The 20,289-nt window shown below is 38.5% G+C and overlaps 2 protein-coding genes across 2 annotated transcripts in view; both read right to left on the reverse strand.

Annotated features, from left to right (window-relative positions):
- The window catches only part of LOC115226337 (zinc finger protein 271-like), a 478,512-nt gene that overhangs the window by 35,541 nt on the left and 422,682 nt on the right, over window positions 1-20,289 (reverse strand). The gene's annotated exons all lie outside the window — the stretch shown is intronic.
- LOC115226374 (zinc finger protein 271-like) lies at window positions 746-14,325 on the reverse strand. Its single transcript, XM_036515328.1, has 4 exons — window positions 13,508-14,325; window positions 7,261-7,531; window positions 1,466-1,959; window positions 746-1,214 (listed from the first exon to the last, which is right to left on the reverse strand). The coding sequence occupies exons 1-4, from the start codon at window positions 13,863-13,865 to the stop codon at window positions 826-828; spliced, it is 1,512 nt and encodes a 503-aa protein (XP_036371221.1). The 5' UTR covers window positions 13,866-14,325; the 3' UTR covers window positions 746-825.

Consider the following 20,289-nt stretch of genomic DNA (forward strand, 5'->3'; position numbering starts at 1 on the left):
ACCTAGGTAACAGAAGTTATCAACTATTTCTAGTTTCTCCCTCTAGCATGTGATGGAATCTGTTTGCTGAGCATCTTCGGTGTTTATTGCTCCTGTGCATCTGCCACACAAAAAAGCTGTCAGCCGTAGCCTATACCAGTGTTGCATAACCAGCCCATTTCAGAAGTACCTTTGAATCGTTGGGTGACACACTGTGCTTAAGGGGACCTACTGAGTCAAGTAAAATCAAAAATGGAAACTGTAGTTGTGGCCGATGCCAGCGCCACCTGACTGGCCCCCTGTGCCAGTGGAATGTAAAAAGCATCATCAAAAAGTAACATTTTTCTTTTACGGCAAAGCATGCCCCTTATTCAATCAAATTACAAAGGTTACCCTGATTACTACCCATGACATGCAAAATGTCTTATTTTTTTGTAGATTAAGGAGCCATAATTCGCCCCTGCCCCTCAATTCCAGTGTTAAAACTACATATAGTACAGCTGTAGTACATGTGCTGTGTACACTCCTATAACAACGTTTTCTTTACATGCTAAAGATACAAGTAATTCTGCCTCCAACTCAGTCGCATGCCTGTGTTTCACTATGCAAACGTCACCGATGCCCTACCCTGGGTAATTACTGATGGCACATGCCTGATGTGTAGGGTTGTCAGGAGGAGGGGTTTTGGTACGTTACGGAAAGGAATCTGTAAAAGCAGTTGTGGAAGAAGGAGAGGCGAAAATTACAAAAAGAAAACAAAGAAATATAAAATTTTTGAAATATTTTTACTCATATTTTCCATTACATGAAACACAAGAATATTAAAAATATATAGCGAACAAGGAACTACCCTTTTCCTGTCTTCCCTGTATGAATATGTCTGTGTCTTGTTAAGATAGAATTTTGAGAAAATGCTTTACCACAGATATCACAATTATATGGTTTCTCTCCTGTATGAATACGTTTATGTGCAGTTAAGTTTCTATTGTCAGTGAATGACTTACCACAGACATCACAGTGATATGGTTTCTCTCCTGTATGAATCAGTTTGTGATTCATTAAGTTTCTATTGTCAGAGAATGATTTACCACAGATATTGCAGTGAAATGGTTTCTCCCCTGTATGAACACGTTTGTGTATAGTTAAATAATCATTTTTAGAGAATGATTTACCACAGATTTCACAATGATATGGTTTCTCTCCTGTATGAATACGTTTATGTGCAGTTAAGACACAATTATATGTGAATGATTTACCACAGATATCGCAGTGAAATGGTTTCTCTCCTGTGTGAATACGTTTGTGTATAGTTAAATTAGAGTTTTTAGAGAATGATTTACCACAGATTTCACATGATATGGTTTTTCTCCTGTATGAATACGTTTGTGATTCATTAAGTTTCTATCGTCAGAGAATGATTTACCACAGATTTCACAATGATGTGGTTTCTCTCCTGTATGAAAACGTTTGTGTCTAGTTAAGACATTATTATGAGAGAATGATTTACCACAAATATCACAATGATATGGTTTCTCTCCTGTGTGAATACGTCTATGTACAGTTAAGACACAATTATAAGAGAATGATTTACCACAGATATCACAGTGATATGGTTTCTCACCTGTATGAGTACGTTTGTGGGCAGTTAAGATTCTATTTTCAGAGAATGATTTACCACAAATGTCACAGTGATATGGTTTCTCACCTGTATGAGTACGTCTGTGTATAGTTACATGACTAATGTTAGTAAATGATTTACCACAGATATCACAATTATATGGTTTCTCTCCTGTATGAGTACGTTTGTGAGCAGTAACATCACCACTCTGAGAGAATGATTTACCACAGATATCACAATTATATGGTTTCTCACCTGTATGAGTACGTTTGTGAGCAGTAACATCACCACTCTGAGAGAATGATTTACCACAGATATCACAATGATATGGTTTCTCTCCAGTGTGAATACGTTTGTGTCTAGATAAGTAACTACTGTGAGAGAAGGAATTACCACAGACATCACAATGATAGGGTTTCTCCCCCATATGAATACGTTTGTGCATAATTAGTTTACTTTCTTTTAAAAAAAGACATCTATAAAGATATCACAGTCACATGATCTAATCACTTCTCTCATGTGTTCAGAAGAAATGAATCATACAATTTTTTCTCTCTTCCAATATTTTGCCTCTCAAATCCCAGCTTATATTTTTTCTTCTTTTTCTTTTTATACTTTATTTCTTGCAAACAGTTCTTCTGCTGTATTTATGTCCAGTGTTACTTATGTTTAGCAACACTTCAATTAATTTATCCAACTTCAATCAGCACACAGGCTTCTCTTCTTCACACTCCAGTTGGTGATGTCCAGAAATTTGGCTAATAACATTTTTTCAGAACAAATGTTTCACAGGATTTCTTCTACAGTTTTGTAAAACCAATCTGATACATCTGTTTCGTAGAATATTTTCTTTTAGTCTTTAAAACAGGATAGAGTTGAGGGTTCGTCTTCCGTTACACCACTGTCATCTGATGCTCTGAAATTAAAGACAAAGAACAATGTCAGATGTAGAGGCTATTTAAAAAAATAAATGATTCATTTCTATAGAGATAATCTGAAGAGATAAACATTTGCCTTAAGTGAGCTGGATGCTGACAGCACCACAAAGAAGTGCTAACCTCTAAAAGCAGATGGAACATGTGGGTCACCCAGAAAGACAGGCTATGAAGTGCTGAAGAACTTTTCAGGTGAGATGACAAAGGACCAACATTCCTGGGGCCTTGTTGTACTCAAGAAGATCCACACTTCATAACAGATTTGTTAAGACTCATCCCTCTTCTAGTTAAAAGCACTTACGGCCATTCCTCATAAAAGTAGCCATGCAATGCCATGTAAAAATGCTGCTACATTCAAATGTCCATGTGGTGCCACATAAAAGCACCCTATGGCACAATATGTAGTGGTTGGCACTTGGAAAGGCATCCAGTAGAAACCATGACAATTCAGACTGAAGAAGTTAGTCGGGGAATTTTCACAATGCCGATTTTTGGCAATTTTCCGGAATGTCCGTATCCGAAAACGGGGATTTTTGGCAAAAAAAAAATTAATTTTCAATAAACAAATTTGGGAGAAAATAGGGGTGGGCATTGGTGGAAGTCTTTTATTAATTTATTTTATTTCGTTTCCAAGTAATGTTGTAAACATTAACCAAATAAGGTTTTGGCTTCTAAACATTTCAGTATTTCTCAAACTAAAACACGCAACAAACGGGGCAACGATGGAGAGTGCAGACGGTAGCTTCCAAAGCTAGAAATAGCAGCTAAATCACACACGTAGCTAGAAATAACAGCCAAATCTCGCACAAACGAAGGACATCTCTCATTCATAAAACATAGAAGAGAAACAAAGAAATGAGGCGCCAAAAACCGAAACGTCTACAGAATTAAAAACATTGAATATTTTCATTGTTTAATACTTACGGAACTGTTTCATAAAGGACAGTGTTGTTATGTATGTGTGTGTCTGGTAGTTGAGGAATACATTAGAACTATTATAAATGTATTATTAGCTGATTAAGAGAAATTCACGCACCTGCACATTTAACCAGATATCAACGTCAAGCAGGAAGGACGTTTAAACGCGCATGTGTCGGTAGAAAATAGCGAAGGGAGCTAAGTCTCCTTAAATCAATTGGGTTTAATATCTTGATTATTTATTTATTATTATTTTATCCAGTTTCAGCACACGAGCTGTGGCCAGGCTGGGGCACCGCCATTTGGTGTTGCTACATGATTTTACTTCACGAATGCTTTTTAGCACCTGCCATTTGGTGCATGAGAGAGTTCGATGCAGCTGCCCTTATTTGCACCTCCTGCCGTGAAGTTGGTTCATCTGGGATACCTGAGAGGAAGAGACCCAGTTTTATTTTAAAGATATCTGCATCCACCCCATGCAGGTCTCTCAGGTTCTTCGGGACGATATTGAAGAGATGTGGGCCTCTGAAGCCCAGGCTATCACAATATCTTGTCCTACATCTTGATGGCAAATTTGGAGTCCTTGGCACCACGCAGTGGCACACAGTTCTGGCATTTGTGTAACTCTCGATGCCAAAGTTTGGGACAAGTCCTTCTAGGATCTTCCGGGTGTATATTATTGCATATCTCTCGTCGATAGCTGGAAATAATAGCTAAATCTTGCACAAATTATAGACATCTCTCATCGATTGCTAGAAATAGCAGCCAAATCACGCAAAAGTCAAGGACATCATTCGTTCATAAAACACAGAGGAGAAACAAAGAATCGATGCGCCAAAAAACCGAAAGTCTACAGAATTAAAAGCATGGAAGATCTTCGTTGTTTAATACTTAGGGAAATGTTTCATAAGGGATAGTGTTGGTATATGTGTGTGTGTATCTGGTAGCTGAGGAATGCGTTAGAGTTATTATAAATGAATTATCAGCTGATTAAAAGGAATTCATTCACAGGACATTTAAGCCATGTGTAACATGAAAATTTGTAGGATAGATGTCCCTACATCACGTGTGAGAAAAAGGGCAGGGAACTGGGGAAGGGGATTAAAAATGTAAATAAATACCTGTCGCACAGGCTCCAGCAGGCAGCCCCTTAAGGTGAGACAGTGTCACACGACAACTTGCTGGGGCTGCCTGCTGGAGCCTTTGCGGCAGGTATTTAAAGAGAAAAGTTTGACGAGACAGTCAGTCACCGGCTGACACTCGCTGACGATACATCGAAGAGGCCAGGGAACAGAAGAAAGAAGGCATGCACCCAACACCAGAGCTGAAGACACCTCCAAAAGTGGGGGCCCCGTCACGTCAAGACAGTAGAGGAGTAGGGGCCGAAACCGGGCGTGGTTCCTCCTGATGATGTCTTCAGCTAACTGGATCCTATAAAGGATCTGTTGTGGTAGCAGACCACGAAACACAGTTGTAATTCCTCAAATAATATAGTTGCAGGTTCACGAAATAAATTAAATAACAAAACAAGATATTAAAGAATTATTTAACGAGAACTTTAGTCTTGAAACATTTTCACGATGATACTCCAACACACCTCATTGGTCATAACTTCCTGGACAACCTTATAAATTATACGGTGTGGGTCTTCACAGTCACAGCATATCTCCAGAGGCCTGTGTCTCTTGTCATTGCCTCTGTGAAGCCCACCATTTGAAGTCATCCCTAACCACCTCATCTTATGTCTTCCTGGGTCTCCCTCTTCCGCAAGTTCCTTCCATTGTTTGGGAGTCACACTTCTTCACAAAGCTCTCCTCATCCATATGCAGCAAAGGAACATACAAACACAGTCGTCTCTCTTGCACACCACATCTGATGCTTCTCATATCCAACATTTCTCTAAGGGCACTTATACTCTGTCGTGCATGGACACTGACATTACACATCCAGCAGATCATACTAGCTTCATTTCTTTCAAGCCTACATATGTCCTCAACAGTCATGGCCCATGTTACTCTGCCGTGTAGCATGGCAGTACACACACATGCATCATACAGTCTACATTTCACTCTGAACGAGTGGTCCTTTGACACCAGTAGAGGCCGGAAATTTCTGAACTTTGCACAGGCTATTCTTATTCTAGTGACAACGGCCTCCGAGCATCCACACCAACTACAGACATAGTCACATAGGTAACAGAAGTTATCAACTATTTCTAGTTTCTCCCTCTAGCATGTGATGGAATCTGTTTGCTGAGCATCTTCGGTGTTTATTGCTCCTGTGCATCTGCCACACACAAAAGCTGTCAGCCGTAGCCTATACCAGTGTCGCATAACCAGCCCATTTCAGAAGTACCTTTGAATCGTTGGGTGACACACTGTGCTTAAGGGGACCTACTGAGTCAAGTAAAATCAAAAATGGAAACTGTAGTTGTGGCCGATGCCAGCGCCACCTGACTGGCCCCCTGTGCCAGTGGAATGTAAAAAGCACCATCAAAAAGTAACATTTTTCTTTTACGGCAGAGTCTGCCCCTTATTCAATAAAATTACAAAGGTTACCCTGATTACTACCCATAACATGCAAAATGTCATATTTTTTTGTAGATTAAAGAGCCATAATTCGCCCCTGCCCCTCAATTCCAGTGTTAAAACTATATATAGTACAACTGTAGTACATGTGCTGTGTACACTCCTATAACAACGTTTTCTTTACATGCTAAAGACAAAAGTAATTCTGCCTCCAACTCAGTCGCATGCCTGTGTTTCACTATGCAAACGTCACCGATGCCCTACCCTGGGTAATTACTGCTGGCACATGCCTGATATGTAGGGTTGTCAGGAGGAGGGGTTTTGGTACATTATGGAAAGGAATCTGTAAAAGCAGTTGTGGAAGAAGGAGAGGCAAACATTACAAAAACAAAACAAAGAAATATAAAATTTTTGAAATATTTTTACTCATATTTTCCATTACACGAAACACAAGAATATTAAAAATATATAGCGAACAAGGAACTACCCTTTTCCTGTCTTCCCTGTATGAATATGTCTGTGTCTTGTTAAGACAGAATTTTGACGAAATGCTTTACCACAGATATTACATTGAAATGGTTTTTCTCCTGTATGAATACGTTTATGTGCAATTAAGTTTCTATTGTCAGAGAAAGATTTACCACAGATTTCACAATGATATGGTTTCTCTCCTGTATGAATACTTTTGTGATTCATTAAGTTTCTATTGTCAGAGAATGATTTACCACAGATATCACAATGATGTGGTTTCTCTCCTCTATGAAAACGTTTGTGTCTAGTTAAGACATTATTATGAGAGAATGATTTACCACAAATATCACAATGATATGGTTTCTCTCCTGTGTGAATACGTCTATGTGCAGTTAAGACACAATTAAAAGAGAATGATTTACCACAGATATCACAGTGATATGGTTTCTCACCTGTATGAGTACGTTTGTGGGCAGTTAAGACTCTATTTTCATAGAATGATTTACCACAGATGTCACAGTGATACGGTTTCTCTCCTGTGTGAATACGTATGTGTATAGATAAGTTAATACTTTGAGAGAATGATTTACCACAGATATCACAGTGATATGGTTTCTCACCTGTATGAATACGTCTGTGTATAGTTACATGACTAATGTTAGTAAATGATTTACCACAGATATCACAATGATATGGTTTCTCTCCTGTATGAGTACGTTTGTGAGCAGTAACATTACCACTCTGAGAGAATGATTTACCACAGATATCACAAGCATATGGTTTCTCTCCAGTGTGAATACGTTTGTGTCTATACAAGTAACTACTGTGAGACGTATGAATATGTCTGTGTCTTATTAAGACAGAATTTTGGGAAAATGCTTTCCCACAGATATTACATTGAAATGGTTTCTCTCCTGTATGAATACGTTTATGTGCAGTTAAGTTTCTATAGTCAGTGAATCCTTTACCACAGATATCACAGTGATATGGTTTCTCTCCAGTATGAGTACGTTTGTGCACATTAACATAACCACTGCTAGAGAATGATTTACCACAGATATCACAATAATATGGTTTCTCTCCTGTGTGAATACGTTTATGTGCAGTTAAGACACAATTATAAGAGAATGATTTACCACAGATATCGCAGTGAAATGGTTTCTCCCCTGTATGAACACGTTTGTGTCCAGTTAAATGAATACTTTGAGAGAATGATTTACCGCAGATATCACAATGATATGGTTTCTCTCCTGTATGAATACGTTTATGTGTAGTTAAGTGATTATTCTGAGAGAATGATTTACCGCAGATATCACAATGATATTGTTTCTCTCCTGTATGAATTCCTTTGTGTACAGTTAAGTTACTATTTTCAGTGAATGATTTACCACAGACATCACAATGATATGGTTTCTCTCCTGTATGAATACGTATGTGTTTTGTTAAGGCAGTATTGTCAGAGAATGGCTTACCACAGATATCACAATTATATGGTTTCTCTCCCGTGTGAATATGTCTGTGTGTAGATAAGTGACTACATCTAGAGAATGATTTACCACAGATATCACAATGATATGCTTTTTCACCTGTATGACTATTTTTGTGTTCCTTTAAGTGACTATTTATAGAGAATGATTTGCCACAGATATCACAATGATATGGCTTCTGCCCTGTATGAATACGTTTATGAGTAGTTAAGTGATCATTCTGAGAGAATGAGTTACCACAGATATCACAATGATATGGTTTCTCCCCTGTATGAGTACGTTTATGTCTAGTTAAAACACTATTCTGAGAGAAAGATTTACCACAGACATCACAGTGGTATGGCTTCTCTCCTATATGAATTCGTTTGTGTACAGTTAAGTTACTATTTTGAGAGAATGATTTACCACAGATATCACATGGATATGATTTCTCTCCAGTGTGAATACGTTTGTGTCTAGATAAGTAACTACTGTGAGAGAAGGATTTACCACAGATATCACAGTGATATGGTTTCTCCTCTGTATGAATACGTTTGTGCATAATTAGTTTAATTTCTTTAAAAAAAGACTTCTATAAAGATATCACAGTCACATGATCTAATCACTTCTCTCATGTGTTCAGAAGAAATGAATCATACAATTTTTTCACTCTCTTCCAATATTTTGCCTCTCAAATCCCAGCTTATATTTTTTCTTCTTTTTCTTTTTATACTTTATTTCTTGCAAACAGTTCTTCTGCTGTATTTATGTCCAGTGTTACTTATGTTTAGCAACACTTCAATTAATTTATCCAACTTCAATCAGCACACAGGCTTCTCTTCTTCACACTCCAGTTGGTGATGTCCAGAAATTTGGCTAATAACATTTTTTCAGAACAAATGTTTCACAGGAATTCATCTACAGTTTTGTAAAACCAATCTGATACATCTGTTTCATAGAATATTTTCTTTTAGTCTTTAAAACAGGATAGAGTTGAGGGTTCGTCTTCCGTTACACCACTGTCATCTGATGCTCTGAAATTAAAGACAAAGAACAGTGTCAGATGTAGAGGCTATTTAAAAAAATAAATGATTCATTTCTATAGAGATAATCTGAAGAGATAAACATTTGCCTTAACTGAGCTGGATGCTGACAGCACCACAAAGAAGTGCTAACCTCTAAAAGCAGATGGAACATGTGGGTCACCCAGAAAGACAGGCTATGAAGTGCTGAAGAACTTTTCAGGTGAGATGACAAAGGACCAACATTCCTGGTGCCTTGTTGTACTCAAGAAGATCCACACTTCATAACAGATGTGTTAAGACTCATCCCTCTTCTAGTTAAAAGCACTTACGGCCATTCCTCATAAAAGTAGCCATGCAATGGCACGTAAAAATGCTGCTACATTCAAATGTCCATGTGGTGCCACATAAAAGCACCCAATGGCACAATATAGAGTGTTTGGCACTTGGAAAGGCATCCAGTAGAAACCATGACAATTCAGACTGAAGAAGTTAGTCGGGGAATTTTCACAATGCCGATTTTTGGCAATTTTCCGGAATGTCCGTATCCGAAAACGGGGATTTTTGGCAAGAAAAATTAATTTTCAATAAACAAATTTGGGAGAAAATAGGGGTGGGCATTGTTGGAAGTCTTTTATTAATTTATTTTATTTCGTTTCCAAGTAATGTTGTAAACATTAACCAAATAAGGTTTTGGCTTCTAAACATTTCAGTATTTCTCAAACTAAAACACGCCACAAACGGGGCAACGATGGAGAGTGCAGACGGTAGCTTCCAAAGCTAGAAATAGCAGCTAAATCACACACGTAGCTAGAAATAACAGCCAAATCTCGCACAAACGAAGGACATCTCTTATTCATAAAACATAGAAGAGAAAAAAAGAAATGACGCGCCAAAAACCGAAACGTCTACAGAATTAAAAACATTGAATATTTTCATTGTTTAATACTTACGGAACTGTTTCATAAAGGACAGTGTTGTTATGTATGTGTGTGTCTGGTAGTTGAGGAATACATTAGAACTATTATAAATGTATTATTAGCTGATTAAGAGAAATTCACGCACCTGCACATTTAACCAGATATCAACGTCAAGCAGGAAGGACGTTTAAACGCGCATGTGTCGGTAGAAAATAGCGAAGGGAGCTAAGTCTCCTTAAATCACGGGTTTAATATCTTATTTCTTTATTTATTATTATTTTATCCAGTTTCAGCTCACGAGCTGTGGCCATGCTGGGGCACCGCCATTTGGTGTTGCTACATGATTTTACTTGACGAATGCTTTTTTGCAAATGCCATTTGGTGCATGAGAGAGTTCGATGCGGCTGCCCTCATCTGCACCTCCTGCCGTGAAGTTGGTTCATCTGGGATACCTGACAGGAAGAGATCTAGTTTTATTTTAAAAACATCTGCATCCACCCCATGCAGGTCTCTCAGGTTCTTCAGGAGGATATTGAAGAGATGTGGGCCTCTGAAGCCCAGGCTATCACAGTATCTTTTCCTACATCTTGATGGCAAATTTGGAGTCCTTGGCACCACGCAGTGGCACACAGTACTGGCATTTGTGTAACTCTCGATGCCAAAGTCTGGGACAAGTCCTTCTAGGATCTTCCGGGTGTATATTATTGCATATCTCTCGTCGATAGCTGGAAATAGTAGCTAAATCTTGCACAAATTATAGACATCTCTCATCGATTGCTAGAAATAGCAGCCAAATCACGCAAAATTCAAGGAAATCATTCGTTCATAAAACACAGAGGAGAAACAAAGAATCGATGCGCCAAAAAACCGAAAGTCTACAGAATTAAAAGCATGGAAGATCTTCGTTGTTTAATACTTAGGGAAATGTTTCATAAGGGATAGTGTTGTTATATGTGTGTGTGTATCTGGTAGCTGAGGAATGCGTTAGAGTTATTATAAATGAATTATCAGCTGATTAAAAGGAATTCGTTCACAGGACATTTAAGCCATGTGTAACATGAAAATTTGTAGGATAGATGTCCCTACATCATGTGTGAGAAAAAGGGCAGGGAACTGGGGAAGGGGATTAAAAATGTAAATAAATACCTGTTGCACAGCCGCCAGCAGGCAGCCCCAGCAAGTTGTTAAGGTGAGACAGTGTCACACGACAACTTGCTGGGGGTGCCTGCTGGAGCCTTTGCGGCAGGTATTTAAAGAGAAAAATTTGATGAGACGGTCAGTCACCGGCTGACACTCGCTGACGATACATCGAAGCCAGGGAAGAGAAGGAAGAAGACATGCACCCAACACCAGAGCTGAAGACACCTCCGAAAGTGGGGGACCCGTCACGTCAAGACAGTAGAGGAGTAGGGGCCGAAACCGGGCGTGGTTCCTCCTGATGATGTCTTTAGCTAACTGGAACCTATAAAGGATCTGTTATGGTAGCAAACCACGAAACACGGTTGTAATTCCTCAAATAATATAATTGCAGGTTCACGAAATAAATTAAATAACAAAACAAGATATTATTAAAGAATTATTTAACGAGAACTTTAGTCTTGAAACATTTTCACGATGATACTCCTACACACATCATTGGTCATAACTTCCTGGACAACCTTATAAATTATACGGTGTGGGTCTTCACAGTCACGGCATATCTCCAAAGGCCAGTGTCTCTTGTCATTGCCTCTGTGAAGCCCACCATTTGAAGTCATGCCTAACCACCTCATCTTATGTCTTCCTGGGTCTCCCTCTTCCGCAAGTTCCTTCCACTGTTAGGGAGTGACACTTCTTCACAAAGCTCTCCTCATCCATATGCAGCAAAGGAACATACAAACACAGTCGTCTCTCTTGCACACCACATCTGATGCTTCTCATATCCAACATTTCTCTAAGGGCACTTATACTCTGTCGTGCATGGACACTGACATTACACATCCAGCAGATCATACTAGCTTCATTTCTTTCAAGCCTACATATGTCCTCAACAGTCATGGCCCATGTTACTCTGCCGTGTAGCATGGCAGTACACACACATGCATCATACAGTCTACATTTCACTCTCAACGAGTTGTCCTTTGACACCAGTAGAGGCCGGAAATTTCTGAACTTTGCACAGGCTATTCTTATTCTAGTGACAACGGTCTCCGAGCATCCACACCAACTACAGACATAGTCACATAGGTAACAGAAGTTATCAACTATTTCTAGTTTCTCCCTCTAGCATGTGATGGAATCTGTTTGCTGAGCATCTTCAGTGTTTATTGCTCCTATGCATCTGCCACACAAAAAAGCTGTCAGCCGTAGCCTATACCAGTGTCGCATAACCAGCCCATTTCAGAAGTACCTTTGAATCGTTGGGTGACACACTGTGCTTAAGGGGACCTACTGAGTCAAGTAAAATCAAAAATGGAAACTGTAGTTGTGGCCGATGCCAGCGCCACCTGGCTGGCCCCCTGTGCCAGTGGAATGTAAAAAGCACCATCAAAGAGTAACATTTTCCTTTACGGCAAAGCATGCCCCTTATTCAATCAAATTACAAAGGTTACCCTGATTACTACCCATGACATGCAAAATGTCTTATTTTTTTGTAGATTAAGGAGCCATAATTCGCCCCTGCCCCTCAATTCCAGTGTTAAAACTATATATAGTACAGCTGTAGTACATGTGCTGTGTACACTCCTATAACAACGTTTTCTTTACATGCTAAAGACACAAGTAATTCTGCCTCCAACTCAGTCGCATGCCTGTGTTTCACTATGCAAACGTCACCGATGTCCTACCCTGAGTAATTACTGATGGCACATGCCTGATGTGTAGGGTTGTCAGGAGGAGGGGTTTTGGTACATTATGGAAAGGAATCTGTACAAGCAGTTGTGGAAGAAGGAGAGGCAAACATTACAAAAACAAAACAAAGAAATATAAAAATTTGAAATATTTTACTCATATTTTCCATTACACGAAACACAAGAATATTAAAAATATATAGCGAACAAGGAACTACCCTTTTCCTGTCTTCCCTGTATGAATATGTCTGTGTCTTGTTAAGATAGAATTTTGAGAAAATGCTTTACCACAGATATCACAGTGAAATGGTTTCTCTCCTGTATGAATACGTTTATGTTTCATTAAGTTTCTATTGTCAGAGAATGATTTACCACAGATATCACACTGATATGGTTTCTCTCCTGTATGAATACGTTTATGTGCAGTTAAGATTCTACTGTCAGAGAATGATTTACCACAGATATCACAGTGATATGGTTTCTCTCCTGTATGAATACGTTTGTGATTCATTAAGTTTCTATTGTCAGAGAATGATTTACCACAGATATCGCAGTGAAATGGTTTCTCTCCTGTATGAACACGTTTGTGTCCAGTTAAATGAATACTTTGAGAGAATGATTTACCACAGATTTCACAATGATATGGTTTCTCTCCTGTATGAATACGTTTATGTGCAGTTAAGACACAATTATAAGAGAATGATTTACCACAGATATCGCAGTGAAATGGTTTCTCTCCTGCGTGAATACGTTTGTGTATAGTTAAATTATCATTTTTAGAGAATGATTTACCACAGATTTCACAATGATATGGTTTCTCACCTGTATGAATAAGTTTGTGCACATTAACATAACCACTACTAGAGAATGATTTACCGCAGATATCACAATGATATGGTTTCTCTCCTGTATGAATACGTTTATGTGTAGTTAAGTGATTATTCCGAGAGAATGAGTTACCACAAATATCACAATGATATGGCTTCTCTCCTGTATGAATTCCTTTGTGTACAGTTAAGTTACTATTTTGAGTGAATGATTTACCACAGATATCACAAGGATATGATTTCTCTCCAGTGTGAATATGTTTGTGTGTAGATAAGTAACTACTGTAAGAGAAGGATTTACCACAGATATCACACTGATATGGTTTCTCCCCTGTATGAATACGTTTGTGCATAATTAGTCTAATTTCTTTTAAAAAAAGACATCTGTAAAGATATCACAGTCACATGATCTAATCACTTCTCTCATGTGTTCAGAAGAAATGAATCATACAATTTTTTCACTCTCTTCCAATATTTTGCCTCTCAAATCCCAGTTTATATTTTTTCTTCTTTTTCTTTTTATACTTTATTTCTTGCAAACAGTTCTTCTGCTGTATTTATGTCCAGTGTTACTTATGTTTAGCAACACTTCAATTAATTTATCCAACTTCAATCAGCACACAGGCTTCTCTTCTTCACACTCCAGTTGGTGATGTCAAGAAATTTGGCTAATAACATTTTTTCAGAACAAATGTTTCACAGGAATCCTTCTACAGTTTTGTAAAACCAATCTGATACATCTGTTTCGGAGAATATTTTCTTTTAGTCTTTAAAACAGGATAGAGTTGAGGGTTTGTCTTCCGCTACACCACTGTCATCTGATGCTCTGAAATTAAAGACAAAGAACAGTGTCAGATGTAGAGGCTATTTAAAAAAATAAATGATTCATTTCTATAGAGATAATCTGAAGAGATAAACATTTGCCTTAACTGAGCTGGATGCTGACAGCACCACAAAGAAGTGCTAACCTCTAAAAGCAGATGGAACATGTGGGTCACCCAGAAAGACAGGCTATGAAGTGCTGAAGAACTTTTCAGGTGAGATGACAAAGGACCAACATTCCTGGGGCCTTGTTGTACTCAAGAAGATCCACACTTCATAACAGATGTGTTAAGACTCATCCCACTTCTAGTTAAAAGCACTTACGGCCATTCCTCATAAAAGTAGCCATGCAATGCCATGTAAAAATGCTGCTACATTCAAATGTCCATGTGGTGCCACATAAAAGCACCCTATGGCACATTATAGAGTGGTTGGCACTTGGAAAGGCATCCAGTAGAAACCATGACAATTCAGACTGAAGAAGTTAGTCGGGGAATTTTCACAATGCCGATTTTTGGCAATTTTCCGGAATCTCCGTATCCGAAAACGGGGATTTTTGGCAAAAAAAAAATTAATTTTCAATAAACAAATTTGGGAGAAAATAGGGGTGGGCATTGTTGGAAGTCTTTTATTAATTTATTTTATTTCGTTTCCAAGTAATGTTGTAAACATTAACCAAATAAGGTTTTGGCTTCTAAACATTTCAGTGGTCAGGGTGTCATTCAGTACATTTCTCAAACTAAAACACGCAATAAACGGGGCAACGATGGAGAGTGCAGACGGTAGCTTCCAAAGCTAGAAATAGCAGCTAAATCACACACGTAGCTAGAAATAACAGCCAAATCTCGCACAAACGAAGGACATCTCTCATTCATAAAACATAGAAGAGAAACAAAGAATTGACGCGCCAAAAACCAAAACGTCTACAGAATTAAAAACATTGAATATTTTCATTGTTTAATACTTACGGAACTGTTTCATAAAGGACAGTGTTGTTATGTATGTGTGTGTCTGGTAGTTGAGGATACATTAGAACTATTATAAATGTATTATTAGCTGATTAAGAGAAATTCACGCACCTGCACATTTAACCAGATATCAACGTCAAGCAGGAAGGACGTTTAAACGCGCATGTGTCGGTAGAAAATAGCGAAGGGAGCTAAGTCTCCTTAAATCAATTGGGTTTAATATCTTGTTTATTTATTTATTATTATTTTATCCAGTTTCAGCTCACGAGCTGTGGCCATGCTGGGGCACCGCCATTTGGTGTTGCTACATGATTTTACTTGACGAATGCTTTTTAGCACCTGCCATTTGGTGCATGAGAGAGTTCGATGCAGCTGCCCTTATTTGCACCTCCTGCCGTGAAGTTGGTTCATCTGGGATACCTGAGAGGAAGAGACCCAGTTTTATTTTAAAGACATCTGCATTCACCCCATGCAGGTCTCTCAGGTTCTTCGGGACGATATTGAAGAGATGTGGGCCTCTGAAGCCCAGGCTATCACAGTATCTTGTCCTACATCTTGATGGCAAATTTGGAGTCCTTGGCACCACGCAGTGGCACACAGTTCTGGCATTTGTGTAACTCTCGATGCCAAAGTTTGGGACAAGTCCTTCTAGGATCTTCCGGTGTATATTATTGCATATCTCTCGTCGATAGCTGGAAATAAGTAGCTAAATCTTGCACAAATTATAGACATCTCTCATCGATTGCTAGAAATAGCAGCCAAATCACGCAAAAGTCAAGGACATCATTCGTTCATAAAACACAGAGGAGAAACAAAGAATCGATGCGCCTAAAAAACCGAAAGTCTACAGAATTAAAAGCATGGAAGATCTTCATTGTTAATACTTACGGAAATGTTTCATAAGGGATAGTGTCGTTATATGTGTTGTGTGTATCTGGTAGCTGAGGAATGCGTTAGAGTTATTATAAATGAATTATCAGCTGATTAAAAGACGACGCATTGCGTTAGAGTTATTATAAATGAATTATCAGCTGATTAAAAGGAATTCATTCACAGGACATTTAAGCCATGTGTAACATGAAAATTTGTAGGATAGATGTCCCTACATCACGTGTGAGAAAAAGGGCAGGGAACTGGGGAAGGGGATTAAAAATGTAAATAAATACCTGTCGCACAGGCTCCAGCAGGCTGTCCCTTAAGGTGAGACAGTGTCACACGACAACTTGCTGGGGGTGCCTGCTGGAGCCTTTGCGACAGGTATTTAAAGAGAAAAGTTTGACGAGACAGTCAGTCACCGGCTGACACTCGCTGACGATACATCGAAGAGGCCAGGGAAGAGAAGGAAGAAGACATGCACCCAACCCCAGAGCTTAAGACAACTCCGAAAGTGGGGGCCCCGTCACGTCAAGACAGTAGAGTAGGGGCCGAAACCGGGCGTGGTTCCTCCTGATGATGTCTTCAGATAACTGGATCCTATAAAGGATCTTTTGTGGTAGCAGACCACGAAACACGGTTGTAATTCCTCAAATAATATAATTGCAGATTCACGAAATAAATTAAATAACAAAACAAGATATTATTAAAGAATTATTTAACGAGAACTTTAGTCTTGAAACATTTTCACGATGATACTCCAACACACATCATTGGTCATAACTTCCTGGACAACCTTATAAATTATACGGTGTGGGTCTTCACAGGCACAGCATATCTCCAGAGGCCTGTGTCTCTTGTCATTGCCTCTGTGAAGCCCACCATTTGAAGTCATGCCTAACCACCTCATCTTATGTCTTCCTGGGACTCCCTCTTCCACAAGTTCCTTCCATTGTTAGGGAGTGACACTTCCTCACAAAGCTCTCCTCATCCATATGCAGCACAGGAACATACAAACACAGTCGTCTCTTGCACACCACATCTGATGCTTCTCATATCCAACCTTTCTCTAAGGGCACTTATACTCTGTCGTGCATGGACACTGACATTACACATCCAGCAGATCATACTAGCTTCATTTCTTTCAAGCCTACATATGTCCTCAACAGTCATGGCCATGTTACTCTGCCGTGTAGCATGGCAGTACACACACATGCATCATACAGTCTATATTTCACTCTGAACGAGTGGTCCTTTGACACCAGTAGAGGCCGGATATTTCTGAACTTTGCACAGGCTATTCTTATTCTAGTGACAACGGTCTCCGAGCATCCACACCAACTACAGACATAGTCACCTAGGTAACAGAAGTTATCAACTATTTCTAGTTTCTCCCTCTAGCATGTGATGGAATCTGTTTGCTGAGCATCTTCGGTGTTTATTGCTCCTGTGCATCTGCCACACGCACAAAAGCTGTCAGCCGTAGCCTATACCAGTGTCGCATAACCAGCCCATTTCAGAAGTACCTTTGAATCGTTGGGTGACACACTGTGCTTAAGGGACCTACTGAGTCAAGTAAAATCAAAAATGGAAACTGTAGTTGTGGCCGATGCCAGCGCCACCTGACTGGCCCCCTGTGCCAGTGGAATGTAAAAAGCACCATCAAAAAGTAACATTTTTCTTTTACGGCAGAGTCTGCCCCTTATTCAATAAAATTACAAAGGTTACCCTGATTACTACCCATAACATGCAAAATGTCATATTTTTTTGTAGATTAAAGAGCCATAATGCGCCCCTGCCCTCAATTCCAGTGTTAAAACTATATATAGTACAACTGTAGTACATGTGCTGTGTACACTCCTATAACAACGTTTTCTTTACATGCTAAAGACAAAAGTAATTCTGCCCTCCAACTCAGTCGCATACCTGTGTTTCACTATGCAAACGTCACGATGCCCTACCTGGGTAATTACTGCTGGCACATGCCTGATAGTAGGGTTGTCAGGAGGAGGGGTTTTGGTACATTATGGAAAGGAATCTGTACAAGCAGTTGTGGAAGAAGGAGAGGCAAATATTACAAAAACAAAACAAAGAAATAGAAAATTTTTGAAATATTTTTACTCATATTTTCCATTACACGAAACACAAGATTATTAAAAATATATAGCGAACAAGGAACTACCCTTTTCCTGTCTTCCCTGTATGAATATGTCTGTGTCTTGTTAAGACAGAATTTTGACGAAATGCTTTACCACAGATATTACATTGAAATGGTTTCTCTCCTGTATGAATACGTTTATGTGCAATTAAGTTTCTATTGTCAGAGAATGATTTACCACAGATTTCACAATGATATGGTTTCTCTCCTGTATGAAAACGTTTGTGTCTAGTAAGACTTATATGAGAGAGAATTTTTCCACAAATATCACATGATATGGTTCTCTCCTGTGTGAATTCTATGTGCAGTAAGAAACAATTAAAGAGAATGATTTACCACAGATATCACAATGATGTGGTTTCTCTCCTGTATGAAAACGTTTGTGTCTAGTTAAGACATTATTATGAGAGAATGATTTACCACAAATATCACAATGATATGGTTTCTCTCCTTTTGAATACGTTTGTGATTCATTAAGTTTCTATTGTCAGAGAATGATTTACCACAGATTTCACAGATGTGGTTTGTCCCCTGTATAAAACGTTTGTGTCTAGTTAAGACATTATTATGAGAATGATTCACTATGCAAACTCAACCGATAGCCCTACCGTGGTAATTTACTGCTGGCACAGTTCCTGTACTGTAGGGTTGTCAGGAGGAGGGGTTTTGGTATTATGGCACGGAATCTGTACAAGCAGTTGTGGAAGAAGGAGAGGCAATATTAACAAAAACAAAACAAAGAAATATAAAATTTTGTGAAATATTTTTATCATATTTTCCATTACACGAAACCCATTATTAAAAATATATAGCGAACAAGGAACTATACCCTTTTCCTGTCTTCCCTGTATGAAGATGTCTGTGTCTTGTTAAGACAGAATTTTGAACGAAATGCTTACCACAGATATTACATTGAAATGGTTCTCTCCTGTATGACTATACGTTTATGTGCATAAGTTTCTATTGTCAGAGAATGATTTACCACAGATTTCATTCACAATGATATGGTTTCTCTCCTTTATGAAAACGTTTGTGTCTATTAAGACATTATTATGAGAGATGATTTTCCCCAATATCAACCTGATATGGTTGTCTCTCTCTGTGTGAATACGTGCTATGTGCATTAAGACACAATTAAAAGAGAATGATTTTACCACAGATATCACAATTATGTGGTTTCTCTCCTGTATGAAAACGTTTGTGTCTAGTTAAAGACATTATTATGAGAGAATGATTTACCACAAATATCACAATGATATGGTTTTCTCCCTTTGTGAATACGTTTGTGATTCATTAAGTTTTATTGTCAGAGAATGATTTACCACAGATTTCACAATGATGTGGTTTGTCCCCTGTATGAAAACGTTTTGTGTCTAGTTAAGACATTATTATGAGAGAATGATTTACCACACCAAAATATCACAATGATATGGTTTTCTCTCTGTGTGAATACGTCTTGTGGCAGTTAAGACACATTAAAAGAGAATGATTTACCACAGATATCACAGTGATATGGTTTCTCACCTGTATGAGTACGTTTGTGGGCAGTTAAGATTCTATTTTCATAGAATGATTTACCACAGATGTCACAGTGATAACGGTTTCTCTCCTGTGTGAATACTATGTGGTATAGATAAGTTAATACTTGGAGAATGATTTACCACAGATAGCACATGATATGGTTTCTCTCACCTGTATGAATACGTCTGTGTATCTTACATACTCTGTTAGTAAATGATTTACCACAGATATCACAATGATATGGTTTTCTCTTCCGTGATGATGAGTACGTTTGTGAGCAGTAACATTACCACTCTTAAGAATGATTTACCACAGATATCACAATGATATGGTTTTCACAGATATCACAAATGATATGGCTTCTCCCCTGTATGAATAAGTTTCTGAGAGATTAAGTGATCATGCTTGAGTTAAGAAGTGATGTTACCACAGATA

This window comes from Octopus sinensis, linkage group LG30, assembly GCF_006345805.1.
Source record: "Octopus sinensis linkage group LG30, ASM634580v1, whole genome shotgun sequence".
Taxonomy (NCBI): Eukaryota; Metazoa; Mollusca; class Cephalopoda; order Octopoda; family Octopodidae; genus Octopus; species Octopus sinensis.